The 17,551-nt window shown below is 38.4% G+C and overlaps 1 protein-coding gene across 2 annotated transcripts in view; it reads right to left on the bottom strand.

Annotated features, from left to right (window-relative positions):
* LOC131767983 (1-acyl-sn-glycerol-3-phosphate acyltransferase delta) overlaps nt 1-17,551 on the bottom strand; it is a 1,414,884-nt gene that overhangs the window by 989,807 nt on the left and 407,526 nt on the right. For both annotated transcript variants that reach the window (XM_059083506.2, XM_059083510.2), the window contains exon 3: nt 9,891-10,131. In XM_059083506.2, the coding sequence (XP_058939489.1) occupies nt 9,891-10,131 (241 nt within the window). The remainder of the gene's footprint in view (nt 1-9,890; nt 10,132-17,551) is intronic.

Consider the following 17,551-nt stretch of genomic DNA (forward strand, 5'->3'; position numbering starts at 1 on the left):
CATTCTAAAAACAGGTGGATCATCATGCTAAGTGAAATAAGCCAGTCACAAAAAGACAAACAGAGTATGATTCCACTTATATAAGGGATCTGGAGTAGTCAAATTCATAGAGATAGAAAGTAGAATGGTGGTTGCCAGGGGCTGCAGGGATGGGGAAACAGGGAGCTGTTGTTTAATGGGTACAGTTTCAGTTTTGCAAAATGGAAACGTTTTGAGATTGGTTGCACAACAATGTGAATATCCTTACCACAACTGAACTGTACGCTTAGAAATGGTTAAATGGTAAATTTCATGTTATGTGTTCTTTGCCACAATAATGATGATGATGATGATGGTAATAATAAAAGAAGTACTCAGAAGATGGCTGAAAACAGCAAATGAGGGAACTATTTGGTTGACACCTACACTGTTGTGTGTGGAGTGCTTGATGACCTCTAACCTCCCCCTTAACGCGTTTTGACTTCCTCAGGCTTAGAACTGTTACTTGCACTCTGGATACTCCATGGCACATCGCACCATGCTACCCACATGCAGTTATTCACCATTTTCCCCTGCCATATGCGACGAGCAAGAATTGAAGAGCTGTAAGAGTCATCTTATATGTTGAATACAACTTTTTGGCGGTATGACAATATATCCAGTACCATCCATGTTCCAGGCAATGAAGGTATGAAGTATATGAGACTTACTTGAATCTGACAAGCATACCTTCAAAGTGGAAAGCAAAAATGTGACAAGTAATTAATTACACTGAACTAAGTCATCCCTCGGTATCCATGAGGCATTTGTTCCAGCAATCCCCTCAGACACCCAAACCCGTGGATGCTCAAGTCCCTTATATAAAATCATGTAGTATTTGCATATAACCTACATTTATCCTCTGTGTACTTTAAATCATATCCAAATTACTTATAATAACTAATACAATGTAAATGCTATGTAAACAGTTGTAAATACAATGTAAATAGTTGCCAGGTGATTGGCATATTCAAATTTTGCTTTTTGGAACTTTCTGGAAGTTTTTATTTCTAAATATTTTTCATCCCCAGTTGGTTGAATCCATGGATGTGGAACCCGGGGATATGAAAGGCCAACTGTATATATAGAGTACAATAAAGAGGAAACAGCAACTCATTCTGCTTTTGGAATGGTGTTCATACTTCTTGGAAAGGAATATAGGACTATTTTCCTTACCTAAAAAACCCACCCAAAAATATGTCAGGCTGGCAAAATTCCCACTACACTGAAACATCATTTTCTGTGTTTTCACTTATAATATTGAAAGAGTATATTATAGTAAAATTTTCTTTGTTGGAGAAAAAATCAAGTACTTGCAGAATCATAATGTATTTTTAATAATTTGATGTGATAGCAACTTTAAGTTGCTCTAGTATGACTGCCAAAATTTTGTTGTTTCAGGGAAGGTTTAAAGCTGTCCAATGCACCAAGAAATTCACACCCTCTGGCTTAAAGTCATTAGTATGTATAATACACATTTTCAAGTACCTGAGATTTGATTTTTGGATAAAATGAAAATTAAGTCTGAAGTGTATCACTTTATTCCATTAGGAGGCTTCCATTACTGATTTGTATTTGGCAGGTGCTAACTCATTCATAATCCCAGAATAACTTTCACCTTGTAATACATTCAACCACTGGCAAAAAAACTGCTGATAAGAACATGCTCTCTAGTAATCATGATGTATCTACAGTATGTATCCAAGGCTCAAGTCTTAAAAGCAATTTATTTTCAATAGACTTTATCTCTTAGAGCAATTTTAGGTTCACAGCAAAACTGATCAAAAAGTACAGAGTTTCCATATACCCCCTTCCCCAACACACGCCAGCTTGCCCCACTCTCAACATCCCTCACCACAGTAGTGCACTTGGTACAACTAATTAACCTACATTGACACATCATTATGACTCAAAGTCACCATTTGCTTTAGGGTTCACTCTTGGTATTTTATATTCTACGGGTTTTATAATGACATGGTATCTACCATTTTATCATACAGAATAGTTACTTTGTCCTAAAAATCCTCTGTACTCTGACTATTCATCCCTCCCCAAACAACCCCCTGGCAACTTCTGATGTTTTTACTGTCTCCATAGTTTTCTCTTTTCCAGAACATCATAAAGTTGGAATCATACAGTATTAGGCTTCTCAACTTGACTTCACTTAGTAATATGCATTTAAGGTTCCTCCATGTCTTTTCATGGCTTGATAGCTTATTTCTTTTTAGCACTAAGTAATATTGTCTGGATATATCAGTTTATTTATTTACCTATTTAAGAACATCTTGATTGCTACCAAATTTTGGCAATTATGAATAAAGCTGCTATAAACATCTGTGGGCAGATTATTGTATGGACATATGTTTTCAACTCATTGGAGTAAACACCAAGGAGCACAATCACTGGATTGTATGGTGTGTTTAGTTTAGTGAGAAACTGTCAAACCATCTTCCAAAGTGGTTGTACCATTTTACATTCCCACCAGCAGGAATGAGAGTTGATGTCGCTCCATATTCCAGCCAGTGTTTGGTGTTGTCAGTGTTTTGGATTCTAGTCATTCTAATAGGTGTGTAATGGTATCTCATTGTTTTTTTAATTTGCAATTCCCTAATGACATGATACTGAGCATCTTTTCATATGGTTATTTGCCATCTGTATATCTTCTTTGGTGAGGTGTCTACTCAGGTCTTTTGCTAATTTTTTACAGGTTGTTCATTTTATTATTGTTGTATTTTAAGAGATTTTGTATATTTTGAATAAGAGTCCTTTATTAAATATGTCTTTTTTGCAAATATTTTCTCCCCACCTGTGGCTCGTCTTTTCATTCTCTTGCCATTGTCTTTCACAGAGCAGACAATTTTAAGTTTAATGAAGTCCAGCTTATCATTTATTTATTTCATGGATCATGCCTTTGGTGTATCTAAAAAGTCATTACCACATTCAAGATCATCTAAATTTTCTCCTATGTTATCTTCCAGGTGTTTTAGTTTCATGTTTTACATTTAGGTCTCTGATCCATTTTGAGTCATTTTTTTCTCAAGTGTAAAATCTTTGTGTAGTTTTTGGTTTTTTTTGCATGTGGATGTCCAGTTCTTCCAGCACATTTGTTGAAAAGATTATTTGTTCTCCATCATATTGCCTTTTCTCCTTGTCAAAGATCAGCTGACCATGTTATGTGGGTCTATTTCTGGGCTCTCTGTTCTGTAGAACTATTTGTGCATTCTTTCACCACTACTACACTCTGTTAATTGTTGTAGCTTTATAGGAACTCCTAACTTCAGAGAGCATCAAGATTCTGACTTTTTTCTTCTCCTTCAATACTGTGTTGGCTATACTGGGTCTTTTGCCTCTCCATTTAAACTTCAGAATAAGTTTGCTGATATCCACAGAATAACTTGCTAAGATTTTGACTGTAATTGTTTATGTCAAGTTGGGAAGGTGATGTCTTGACAATGTTGAGTCTTCTTATCTATGAACATGGAATGTCACTCCATTTACTTAGTTCTTTGATTTCTTTCAGCAAAGTTGTGTGATTTTCCTCACACACATCCTATACATATTTTGTTAGGTTTATATCTAAGTATTTCATTTTAGGGGGTGCTAATGTAAATGGTACTGAGTTTTTAATTTCTAATTACATTTTTTCATTGTTGGTATACAGGATAGCAACTGACTCTTTTATATTAACCTTGTACCCTGCAATCTTGATATAATCACTTATTAGATCCAAAAGCTTTTTTTTTTGTCAAATCTTTTAGATTTTCTGCATTGACAATCACATCACCTATGAACAAAGTCAGTTTTATGATTCCTCCCAATCTGTATACCTTTTGTTTCTTTTTATTGATTTATTGCATTAGCTAGGACGTTCAGTATAATGTTGAAAAGGAGTGGCAGAGGTAATTTATTCTTAATTTTTAAAAACATTTGTCTATTTTTAATTTTTTCTATTTTACGTTTTCAAGTTCTATTTCAATAATTCATTCCAGGGACTTCCCTGGTGGTCCAGTGGTTAAACTCCAAGCTTCCACTGCAGGGGGCACGGGTTCGATCCCTGGTCAGGAACTAAGATCCCACATGCGGCGTGGGGCAGCCAAAACAAACAAACAAAAATTCATTCCAGCATGTAATGCTTCATCGAAAGTAGTCTCTTTCATTTAGTAAAAAGATGTATAATTATTGTAAAGGAAAAGGTTCTTCAAAACTAATGAAATGATTTGTTAGTAAACTGGGGTAATGAGACTTAGAAAGAACTGGATAAAATTAATGAAAGTTTTATTTTTAAAGACCCCCAAATTATGAAAAAATAGTACATCTTGTGATATAAAAGTTGAGTTTTAAAATTTGACTACTTGGCTAAAATTAACAATTAACATGATTCTTCAACCTTTATAACCAAAATATCTAGAAGAAAAGCAAAAACTCATTCATTCCTTCTGATATGTATATTTAAATGAATACAGACTAGTGGATATGTTGAACACAAGGTTTGGAGTAAGACAGTCCTTAATAGTCTTTCTTTGGATTTGTTCCTCAAATGATCTGATACTACTTTCCATCTATTAGGAGGACATTAATATATTCTACCTGATTGGGTTTCTGAAGAATTAAACCAGACATTTCATGGAAGTAGGCTTAGGACAGTGCCAGGTTCAGGATAAGCATTCACAGATGTTGACTATCATTACCACCAGTTCCTGATGTCATGGGTGTTACGGTATTTTGAAGATTTGAAACACTGATCCTGTTGCTTCTACCCTGGCATCCTGAAATTTATTCACAAGCAGCCAAGGTGAACATTCCCTAAGTCACATCATGTCACTCCATCTCTCAAAACTCCTCCAGTGGCTCCTTCTCACCAGGGTAAAATCTAGGGTCTACAAGACCCTACACAGCCTACAGTTTTCTGAGGCCTGTGAGGACATGGCTGCCCTGGAGAAGGATTATGAGGAGGTTGGTGTGGACTCTGTTGAAGGAGAGGGAGAGGAAGAAGGAGAGGAATACTAATTACCATTCCTTTCAGCCCTGCAGCATGTCATCCTCAGAATTTCAGCTTCAACATTAGTTGACAGGTGTAAAACTTTCTTATTAGATTGTCTTCACTTTCAACTGTGATCATGTATTACTGTCTTCCTTTCTGACTTCCTGTCTCCTACTGTTTCACTTCCTCTGCCCCAGCCACGCTGTCCTCCTTGCTTTCCAAGCATGGTCTTGCCTTGGGTCCATACATTCGCTGTCCCCTCCACCTGAGATTCCTGAATGGATGTTCCCTGCAATGCTCTTCCTCAATTGTCACTTCATGAGAGAGGCCTCTGACCACCTTATACAAAACAGCACCCTTTCCAACACTCTGTATTCCCTTTACTATGCTAATTTTTTCACCAGAGAACATATATTACTAGCTATTTGTTTTTTTGTTTGTTTGCTTGTTTATTATCTTCTTCCCAACTAGAATGAGATCCACTTGGGTTGGTAATTTTGCTGTTACTATTTCCTGCTACATCCCAGCACTCGGAATTGTGCCTGGCAGAGTAGGGATTCTCGAATTATTTGTTTAAGTAGTTAGCTAACTGCGTGACAAATAGTGGAGAATATTCCTATTTTTTCCTAGATCCAATAGCTTCTTTCATCTGATTATCAGGAGGGGATGAATGGTGTTTCTTTAAGGAAACGCAAACATAATATGCGAACTTAGTTCATGCATGGGTTCCTTGGAGTCCAGGAATAGCTTACTCGATGTTCTTATTCAAATGTTTATAAAATAATAACAATACTTTACAATAATACAAATTCTTAGTGTGTAGGACAGTGTTACTCAAAGCATGGCTCATGGAACCATACTTTCAGCAAGACCTGGGAACTTCTTAGAAATGCAGATTCTCAGTCACCATTCCAGGAAGACTGAGCTGGACCCAGCCCTCAGGTGACACCAATGAGTACTGAACCTTGAGAACCACTGCTTTAAGGAATTCTTAAATGACTCATTTCAGTTCTTTGACTTACTCTTACAAATCATAATCTAACATGTCCTAGCTTCTAAATACAAATAGTATAAACTGACTATTAATATAGATCATGACAATGCCTCTTACATTGACCAATTATCTTTTGCACATATAAATATCTGAAAGACATGCTCTCAAGTTGCAGTTCTTATTTGTTGCATCTACTTTTGTGGCTACAGCCCAGCTGTCCATCTTTTACAGCCCTCTCATGTCTGGCGAGCACCTAAATTCTTCCTTGTCTAATTCAAACACCCAAACATGCAGAAAATTGGGTTTATTTCTCTTAAATTTCTTTCTTAAAGGCAGAAGTTTTCAAATATTTTTCAACCAAGGACCTTTTTAAATTTTTTTCCCCCAAATGAAATGCACTGTAGATGCTTTGTACATAAAACTGGTAATTATGAGCCTGCTCTTGCTACTATGGATTGACTTGGTTTGTCCACCTGTCTTTCCCAACCTTCCTACCACCTGGTTGAAGACTCTAGGTAGGTCTCACAGTTGAAAGGTGGGAAAACATTTGCTCTAGGGCAGCATTTCTTGGAGTGTGCTCAGCACCAGAGTTTCTGAATCTCTGTCCTCAGCTAACGGAATCAGACTTTCTGGCCCTGGAATAAGCATTGAACAAATATTCCCACTAGAGTTTGTGAGTCACTGCTCTAGGAACTCTGAACTGTCATTTTTATTTAAAAAAATAATTGTATAAGCACGTCATTTGCCCACAGTCATTTCAAATAATCCCATTCAAGGTATTCCATTCATTCAAGCAGTAAAATTAACAAGATATTTTAAGAGGTGAAATTTCATTTTTCTCTGTATAACGCTGAACAAGTCATTAGTTCTAAAAGTTAAATACAAAGAAAATTCTGATGAATGGCTTATTACATTTACAGTTTTACATAATTTAGGAAACACTGATCACCATTCTTTCTTAGAGATTTTGTGGGAAACTACAGTAAATTGAATAAATATCCTGTCCTCAAAGAGACAAAGTATATACAGAAGGAACTAGAGTACAAAATGGAAAATAATAAGGGGTATGAAAGTTCTGAAAAGGAGATGATTCTTTCCACTTCAGAAGATTAAGGGATGACTCCTTGCAGTTCAGAGTTTCAGTTTAATGCAGAATAAAGTCCTAAAGTTGACCTGGAATAACCCATATTTTTTTGCCTGATTCTTTCCAGATGCAACATAACTTACACCACCCCTTCAGCACAGGAAAGGTAACAGGAGAGCTCACTTCTGATCTGGGGTGATGGAAGGAGAAGCACAATAGGATGCTGGCCACCTGGCATACCAGCAAGTGTTGCCAAGCCCAGTCCCCAGCCAGCAAAATACGTGCAGCTAACAGGCCACCACTGGTCAGTGGGTAAATGAGAAACAGGGTGATTAGAGGTCAGACTACATGAGGTCTGTATGGAAAGTTAAGGTTCAACAGTCCAATAAAAAGCATACAGTAGCCTGCAAACTCTTGCTACAGTGCTACTGTATACTATGTAAATTTATGAGAGTTTGTTTAATCTATTGTTTGGGTTGAAACAATTACGTATTTCACTTAAAATCTAAGTAGAATATGAGACATTTAGCAGAATTTTCTGAGAGTGTACTGGTATCTCAATCACTGTAGAAAGAGAATATTTTCTTCAGTAGAAGTATTATGATCTAGCAAGAGAAACAATGGAAGGTGCCAATAATTCCAAATTTATAATCATAAAATAAAACTCTCAAGAAGACTGAAGGCAATTTTATAATAAAATAAAATAATAAGATTCTACTTTTTAAATCTTCAGATAAATACCAGTGACAAGATAGTAGAATCACAAACATTAGGAAACATTAAAATATGTGAATACCTATAAATGATAATTATTCTGCTTATATTATTATTAATGTTCAGATAATGCACATAAGGTTTTAATTTTGCTCCAAAGCAACAGCACCCAACCTTTTGGGCACCAGGGACCGGTTTCACAGAAGACAATTTTTCCACAGACAGGGAGTGGGGGGTGGTTCAGGCGGTAATGCGAGCGACGGGGAGTGGCGGGGAGCGACAGATGAAGCTTAGCTCACGGGCCCACTGCTCACCTCCTGCTGTGCCGCCCGAGGGGGGCTCCTAACAGGCCACAACCAGTACCGGTCTGCGGCCCACGGGTTGGGGACTCCTGCTCTAAAGATTTCCTATCAGATATAAGTTAGGCCATCTAATTCCAAACTCCTAGTCTATAAACCACTTTTTTACATTTTAACCTGTGTCACATTATGGGCGATTCCCTCATATATATCTTCCAATTCATTAATTGTCTCTTTGGCATTGACAAATTGCTCTTTTAACCAATCTGTTGAGGATTTTTTTTTCATTCTAATAGTTAAATTTATGCTCTATTCAATAGCTATCTTTTTCTATTATGTTTGTTTTCTGTTTTGATTTCAATTTTTTATTTTATGTCCTAATTAACATAAAATATTTTTGTTTTGTATTCTGTTTCAAATTGTCATTTTATTTTCTCACGTTTTGGGGGAAGCCAATCTTCTAGTTTATGGTGTATGCTCTCCTCCACTAAGGGTAGAATACCCCTCTGTTTGATTTATAATGGGTATCATGAGGACCCCTTCAGTAGGGCTTGTTCATCTCTGGAGGCCATGACCCCCAGGTGTTCTCTGGAATGCTTTTACGTACATTCTGCTTGAGACATCGGATGTGCCAGAGCCTGGGTCTGATATTTATATTAATTCCTCCTTGTGGACAACATAGGTGTTGAGCAGTTTAGGTTTATCTCATTTTCCCCATTTCTCAGCTACTTTTTCAGTCTCCCATGTGCCCAGAGTCCATGTAAAGGACATGAAGCCTTCATTCCTTCCACAACCACCTCGGGGCCACCAGAACACCATGCACTGAAATTCGTGGTTTATTCATTCCTTTATTTAAAGACAGCTGTGTTGTTTCTACTTCTTCACTTACCCCTGGAAAATTTCCTTTTTCTTTTTTCAATCTCATCTATGATTTTAAAAATATTAATTAAATGTTATTTAGTAATTTCAGCAAGAGGCCTCCATCTTGCTGGTTCCAGGAGTCTCTGACACTGTGAAAGCCATAGCAGCCCAGGGCTGCTTACGTCTTCACCTATTGCACGTGGGAGAGAAATAAACTCTACTTTGCCAAGTCATTGTTATTATCTTGTGTTTTCTGTCACACATAGTCAAAAATAATCCTGTTGTACCTTTGACTATTTAGACTGGAGAATAAAAGACTAAGGGAAACATACTAATATTGTCAAAATAACAAAGGGATTGTCATTCATTCCAAAATAAACTTTTGAAATGGGCCATAGCATAAAGAAGGAAGAATTCTTTCACACAAAGGATATTACAAATGACATTGTCATTTGTTCTTAGAACCGGCGAATGACTAAAATTACCTCTCAAGTTCTTTCTCCTTTTTAAAAATTTCTCTATATCATCAGAAACATAATCAACCAAAATGTATTTTAAGAAAATAAGAAATAGAAGAAAACAAAGGCAAAAGTTGAGAGGGACATATAGGTACCTTAATCATATATTTTGAGCCTAGCACAATGTATCACATGTCCCCACCACCCCTAGTTCCTCCAAAAGTAAACCCAAGATACTATCACTATGGTCCTGACAACTTCCCCATCCCTTATGCTCATTCTTAATAGGCTAGCTCTGTTTCGTTGTACTTATTAAACGTGTCACCTCAAGTTTTACATCCACGTACTCTCCTCTCCTTCTAGTCACGTCTCCTTCTGGTGATTTAGAACTTGTCATGAACTAAATACACACAGAGTGAGGCCATTCTTCATGGACATTTTACCACACAAACTGCTTTACTAGCCATAGCCGGTCAATTACCTGGTCTTTCAGCTGGTGGGCCGCCATCCTCGTTGTCATCCTTAAGGATAACAGCCAGACCCACTGAGTCAGCTGGGAGGACGGAGCTGCTGAGGTCCACACGAGTTAGGCTCTCGGGCTCCCGCTCAGGCCCCCCCTCAGCGTCCTGTGGGCTTTCTCCTCCAGCTGCCTTCCTTTCCGGGACTTTTCTCTGGGGTCTCAGCACAATGTGAACGATGCTCTGCTGATCCAGGTCACAGCTCTGTGGGAGGGTGAAACAAAAACACAACAAGAAAGGGCAGACATTAAAACACCAGGAGGGGCTGAATCTGTCACCAGTCCTAGAGTGTGTGAAAGACATTGGTTTATGTCCAATGTCTGCATGCAGTCATGGAACCTAAAGAAAAGTGACACGTGTGATCGATTGATCAGGATAGGCACTCACCCTGCAGCAGGAGCCAACACCTACACGTGTGCGTGTTAATGTTGAACTGGGCCCAGAAACGGAAATGTGGGGATACATGGAACAAGACAACAGACAAAAACTGAAGTAATATTCAAAGGGACGTGAAATCTAGTGGGAAAGAAACATGTATCACACTGCATGCATAGCCATACTGAAAAGCAGTATGCTTTTAAAACTGACTTCCTGGAAAAATGTCCTTATAATTTTCAAATTTAAATACTAGCACTCATTTCTGTTTTAAAAAGCACAGAGTTGGTTATTACCCCCTCCAGGGCAATTTTCTCTAGAATTTACAATACACTCGTCTACAGTAGGCTCCATGTATACCCAGACATCACGAGCAATCACACCGCCAGGCCAGTGAAGCAAGAGGACAGGGTACCAGTGCCATCTCGGATCATTCACTGTTTCATCCAATTCACAATTAAAATCAGTGGACGTCTACAAAAATGTTTTGTATCTATATATTAATGTGTACGAACAGGAGACTTTAAAATTTAGTAGAATTAGTAGAAACTAACACAATATTGTAAAGCAACTATACTCCAATAAAAATTAAAATAAAATAAAATAAAAGCATAAAAAAAAAAGAAAAAGTTAGACATCAGATAATTTACTTGGGCAGAAACTATACTAACTTAAGTTAAATCTCTGTTTCAGAATTATCTCCTGGGTAGGAACAGTTTTTCATCTGTCTGTCCCTCCTCCCACAGAGCAGGGACCCTCCTCTCTTTGCAGCACCCCCCATATTGCCATTCTCTCTCATCTTAGGAAGTTTAAATAACACCCACGCAAAACACAACAACACTGGTAACAATCATAACCCCCCAAGTGCTGTGTTGTCACTATCAAACTTTTAAGAACGGTGCCTGACGCTCATCAGCACTCCCTGCCCACACACCACTGCTTGGTGTCAGCCTCGCCCACTCAGGAAGGTCACCAGCATGCCCTCCGGTCCCAAATCCCACTCTGATCTCTTCTGGTCCCGTGTCTCGAGTCTCGGTCACATCAATGCACTTTCTCTTCCTGCCGCCTGTCTCCGCAGCTTCCCAGCTCTCCCCAGGACTGCTCCTACTCAGCAGTGGTCACTCTGTGTCAATCTCCGTCCGCTCAGTCCACCCCTACCTGACTTCCTATTTCTGTCAAGGCGTCACCATCCCCCATGTTATCCAGGTGTCAAGGCTTCCCCTCCCACCTAAAACTCCAATCATTCTCCTGTTTTCTAAGGAGGGCTTCACCACCTTGGAACCTTCCTCCCTACTGTTACATCCAGCAAGGTGTCAACAGGAACTAATTCTGACTCAGAAATTCCCTTCACATCTTCAGCTCCTTTACATCCCAATTGTCACCTCCCCATTTTAGGCCTCCATCATTACAAGAGCTTTGTAATTACTTCCTTACCTCCTGTCTTTCCCCGCAAATGTTTTGTACAAGAATTTCTGGTGTGTTCTACATAGTCTTTCTAAAGTGTCTCACTATTACTGGTTAAATATAGTCTAACATTTTACTATCTTCTTCAAGTGTGTTTAGACTCTTCTCCTTTCTAGACCAACTGTCTTATGATTTTTATCTTCTTTTCCTCTCCGTTATATATGTACATTATATTATTCTTCAAAAAATATTCACTCTCATCTCCCTTCATCCTGCCCTTGATTTGGGGCTAAGCCATGTGATCAGCTTTGGCTAATAGGACATTTGCAGAAGTGATGGAACCAAGGCTTTAGAGTATATTTGCACCACTGCCCTGGCTATCAAAAAAGAATCCCTGGAAGTTTCCACCTCTTCAGCCTGGGCCCCAGAACTGCACACATGGCGCAGACCTGAGCCCAAGCCATGGAGAAGATCAAGTGCAACCCCACCTATAACTTGAGCAGAGTCTGCCAGCTAAATGCAGGTTGGGGCTGCAGACCCCCAGCTGATCTGAAGATGCATGGGAAAGAGACGGTTATTGATGTATGGCACTGAGATCTTGTGGTTGTTCATTAGGCAGTAATCGCTGACAATACACTATTTTCCATTCTAGTTGGACTAATAGACGTTCTACTACCATTTATCATCACCTCAGTGTTCAGCCAGCACTCTAGAGACTGTATATAGCCTTTAGCCTAAGTCATATCAAACAAACCAACATCAAGAGTACACTCAAAAGTGGGCATGTGAGGACATGTGCTTTGCAACAAGGAGAAACAATTGAGAATTAGCATCCTAACATATCCTGAGATTTTCATCCATACTGTGTTCTTTTCAAAAGGTTCAAAAATTCAGTCAGATAAAATTCCTCTCTCCACAGTCATAACTTACGTCCTTCATGTGATCCTCCCAGATACAAATAATGTCTTTCTCTCTCATCTCAATCCAGGTAATCTTTGCCTGCTATGCTCTTCTATTGCAGTGATTAGAGCTCGGACATTGTGCGTGTGTGTGTGCGCGCGTGCGTGTGTGTGCGTGCGCGCGCGCGTGTATGTGTGTCTGATCCTCCAACTGAATTTAGAATTCCTTGAGAGCAGCGACTGGGTTACACTTCTTCTTTCATTTACCAGAATGCCTCACACAGCACTTTGAACCTAGTAGATGTAGAAAATTCGTCTATGAATTGAAAAGGTAAATGACTGAGAGGAAATAAGAATGGATGAATGAACAAATATAAACAGCTATAGACGCATAGACACAATACCTAAAGTGTTCCTTGGGGAGCAAGAAGACTGCAGAGAAAGAACATGGAATTTAAAGTCGAATAGATGTAATTTATTAGTTGCGTGATTTTTGGCAAATTACTTTCCCTGCATAAGCTTCAGTTTCTACATATGTCATTAGCAATAATATTACCAACTTTAATGATTGCTCTGAGATATAAGGAAATATACAGAGTGCAGACCCAATCCAGTCACAACTCAATACATAATTGTCAGTATCACTATCATCATTTACAAGTTTTGAAAACTAAAGAGGGTGGGTCCTTATCTTGTGTAAAGATAAAACCTCAGAATAAAACCTCAGAATCCTTTTTGGCTGCTCCACTCACACAATCTTATTTGGAAAATGTATAAAGAAGGTGGAATAAGCAGAATCTACAGATGTGACAGTTATTCTGGTAACTTTCCAGGCTTTCTGTGAACTAAAAGTTGATACAAAAAATATCCCTATATTCTCAGATGCCAGGAAACACACGAAGAACCTGAGCAAATTCTCAGGGGCTGCTAAAATTGGACAAATATGGAAAAAATTTAAAAACCTGAGATTTTCCTTTCAAATCCAGATTTTCCTAATGCTCAGAGTAGAGCTGCAAAGGGGAGTAGGAAGATCCCAAACAGATTTCAGTAGTTATAGTGATATTTATAGAACATATTTCCCTGAGACTCCATCCATGGTTCAGAGACCTATAACTGCTTAATTCTTTGACTCACTTGTAGAAAACGTTGTTGATTTCAGAATCAGTCCCTTTGCCAGATGGTGCAAGTGCACCATCATGTGAGTTCCGTTCAAAGCCACATTAATAACATGTCCCATGGGCAATAAATTAGATAAAGTTTAGTTGTCTAGCCACTCCAAAGCCCCAAACAATATTCAGTTCTCTTGGTATATGGACAATTCCTCAGCTTTGGGAGGTAGAGATTTTCACGGGAAGACAGCAGCATTTTCCAACATTGTTTTAAGCTTCTTCAGGGCGAAAACAATGCCTTATTTATCTTTGTTTCCTCAATAACCAGAATATTGCTTGGCAAAGAGGAAACACAGTACATTTGTGTTTTCCTTATAACAAGTCATTAATTCAACAAGTAAGGCAGTGACATAAGTCATTTAGTGTGGACAAAATAAGTGGGTATTCACCCAGCTGGGCTTGGTCTTGTGCCATCAAGCAGAGCTGTTGTCCCACCAGGGACTGAGAGCTCGGTACCATGGGCTCTCTCTCCAGGACCTCTGACTTGGAGATACCCCAGGATTAATAAAACATCTATGGGAGTTGTCTGCCAACCAATGACCACCTCTCATCCAACTGGCCATTATTCCACGATATACAAGAAATTGATGGAGTTTTCCTTTTCCAAAAAGGAGTCCTTCTGAGGACATGTAGTTAGAATTCAAATATCTGACAGCCTGGTAGTATAATTAGAATACTGAAAATAAGAAAAATTTGAAAAACCTGATAATGCTTTTCAAGATATTCTTAACCTTTTTAAACATTGTAAAAATAAGTAATGTTACTCTAACAAGAAAAATTAACAAGGATTGAAAAGTTATTGGAATGTTGTCCAAGCACTTAAAGAAGGGTTACACAGATAATCTCTAAAATGATTAATAATGAGTTTCAAAAATAGTTAATAATGTCACATATTAACAAAATGCTTTCACGTGCTATGCCGATAACAATTACATTAATAATAAAAGTAAAATAAATACATAATATGCTTGAGCTTTGTACTATTCTCCAGATTGTGTTACAAGGTCCTCAGATGTAGTAAATTGTTTAATATCCCCACAGTGAACTAAGGGAGCTGCTCTTACCATCCAGAAGTGAGCTGTATGTAAAGCCAGGAGAACTGTGCCTGGCACAAATTAAGCTCTTTAAACATTACTTGTCTCTGTTGTTCATTTCTATTCCACTTCACAGAAGTTAAAGGTGAGCCACAGAGAAATTCATAACAGGCTCAACGTAATCCAGCTCTTAAGTATGAAACCAGGATGGACACTCAGGCCAAGGACTCCCGATAACCTCCTCTGGCTCTCCCGAGCTCCACTATGTGGCTGCAGAGAGGAAGTGAGGTAGTGGGTGGGACAGACAGAGGAAGACAAGTCTATAGGGGCCATGGTGAAGAGTGGGGTTTGGAAGCTGCAGTGGATCTGCTTCAGGTACAAAGGAATGATTCGAAGAGCCAGATATGTTAAAAACTAGAGAGGACAGCCACTGGGACCGGGGCAACCTGGAGGCCACGGAAGAAAGTTTGTGTGGGTCTGAAAAAAAACAAAACCAAACAGGACGACAAGACAATGAAATAAGAATCAGTGCCAGTTATAGATGCATCAGTCAAACCATGCCAAGTAAGCACAGGGTAGAGGTGGCCTGGCAACAAGGCTGGCAACCCCCAAAGGTTGGTCCAGCTTCAGCTGTTTTTAAGTCAGCTCCCCTGCAGATCCCAAACCCCGAGTAGACAGCACTTGTCACATGGGGTTGCACTGCCTATTTATGGGTTTCTCTGTTACCAGACAATTCCATCTTCAGGAAAAGATACTGAATCTTCCTAATGCTGTATCTACAGTATCTACTGTAGTGACCCGGTGGTCATAGTACACACTCCACCTGGGTTTGTTGAATGACTCCATGATCCTGTGAAGCACATGCCAATTGCTGCAGCCACTGCAGAGGTAAGGAAATGTGTCAGATGGCTTTAGTGAGTTCCCTAAATGTGACACATAATTAGGAAATGAAAGAGCCAGCTCCGCGGCCCATGTTTGCTGGGTCTCAGCCCAATGCTCTTTCAAATATCCCACTTTGGACTCCCCAAGCTTCTGAGTTCAACATACAAGAATACATGTTAGACAGAACATCCAACGAGTTGATTTTTTTAATTTTGTTTTTAAAGATTTTTTTTATGTGGACCATTTTTAAAGTCTTTATTGAATTTGTTACAATATTGCTTCTGTTTTATGTTTTGGTTTTTTGGCTGCAAGGCATGTGAGATCTTAGCTCCCCGACCAGGGATCGAACCCATATCTCTTGCATTGGAAGGCGAAGTCTTAACCACTGGACTGCCTGGGAAGTCACCAGTTTATTTTATAAGCACACTGATCAATCTACATTCATCATTATACTTGCTATACAAATTTCCATGGCCTTTAAATTAGACTGGGCTGCCTTCGATCTCTTTGATATTATTCATTCATTTTCATTCTCTCCAACTCCGTTAATCTCTTGTTTATCATAAAACATGGTTAAAATACAGTTGAAAGGTTGCCCTACTTCCTATTGCATCCCAACTTTACGTTTTAAGGCCTGAAAGTCTCAGATTTTCATTTGATTTTTTAATAGCACACATTTTTTTTCCCCCAGAAAAGCAATAATATTATCAGCCAAGAATTATCAGATAAAAGATTTCCTAATTTAATAGTCAATGATGTTATCAGATTTTAATTTTAAAAATGATTTTGGCATTAAGAAGCTCTTTCTTAGATAATTTTAAAGAAACACTTTAACACTGCTTAAATTTTCTTTTATTTTCTTCTTTTTTTTTTTTTTTGGTTGTTAAAGATTCAGAATGTTCATTACTTGCTTCTTCTAAAAAGAACATCTAACAAACAGATGTTTGTGTAAGCCCACCAGAGTTGTTTTTTTTATTTCACCAGAGTTTTTAATACAGTACTACTGTACTTTTCAAGGTAATGTACTGTTAGATTAAAAATGTTTCATTTTTTGTGTTTGTTTTTTTATGTGTTATTTGTGTGAAAGTATTATAAACCTATTCCAGTACAGTACTATATAACTGATTGTGTTAGTGGGTAACCTAGGCTAACTTTGTTGGACTTATGAACAAATTGGAGTTATGAACACACTCTCGGAACAGATCTTGTTCATATGTAGGGGACTTACTGTAGTATATTTTCTATGTCAAAGAAAGACAATGTGGCAATTATTTAGGGAGTTATTTAAAGGTATTTTTAAATGTAATGGTTCAGAAATGTTCTGTATGGTTATTGCTAACAATGAGATAATGTGGTTAAAGACAACATGAGCTAAGGGCATTCGGTGCGAGTCAGAATAACCAAAAGGAAACTATTCCCACTGATTTCTTTCTCTTGTGCTCTAGTTCACCTCCATAGTGGTGAATAAACACTAAATGCCAGTTTATATTAATTGGATGAGAATAAAAACTGTTCCTTCAACTTGATCTTTCATTAAAAAAAAAACAGAGACTTTGAAAAGACATATACTTTGTGATTTATGCTTTGAATTATTTCACATTTCTTACAGCTAGTTTTTATTATGATCAAAGGTATTATGCTACACAGAGATAATGAAAGGCCCCCTCTCTGGCTGCCAAAGGCTAAGTAATACAATTACTGGGGAGGTCAATTAACCCCACACTAATTAGCCAGCGTGGCTCTGAGCCATGTCACCCTCAAGTCCCTCCCATGGCAGGCCTGGGGCCATTTCACTACTCATTAGGACCTGTGCAGAGGGAGCTCAGTGGGGAGCGGAAGGAGACAAAGCAAGAATCACCTG

The sequence above is a fragment of the Kogia breviceps genome, chromosome 13 (genome assembly GCF_026419965.1).
Source record: "Kogia breviceps isolate mKogBre1 chromosome 13, mKogBre1 haplotype 1, whole genome shotgun sequence".
NCBI classification, from domain to species: Eukaryota; Metazoa; Chordata; class Mammalia; order Artiodactyla; family Physeteridae; genus Kogia; species Kogia breviceps.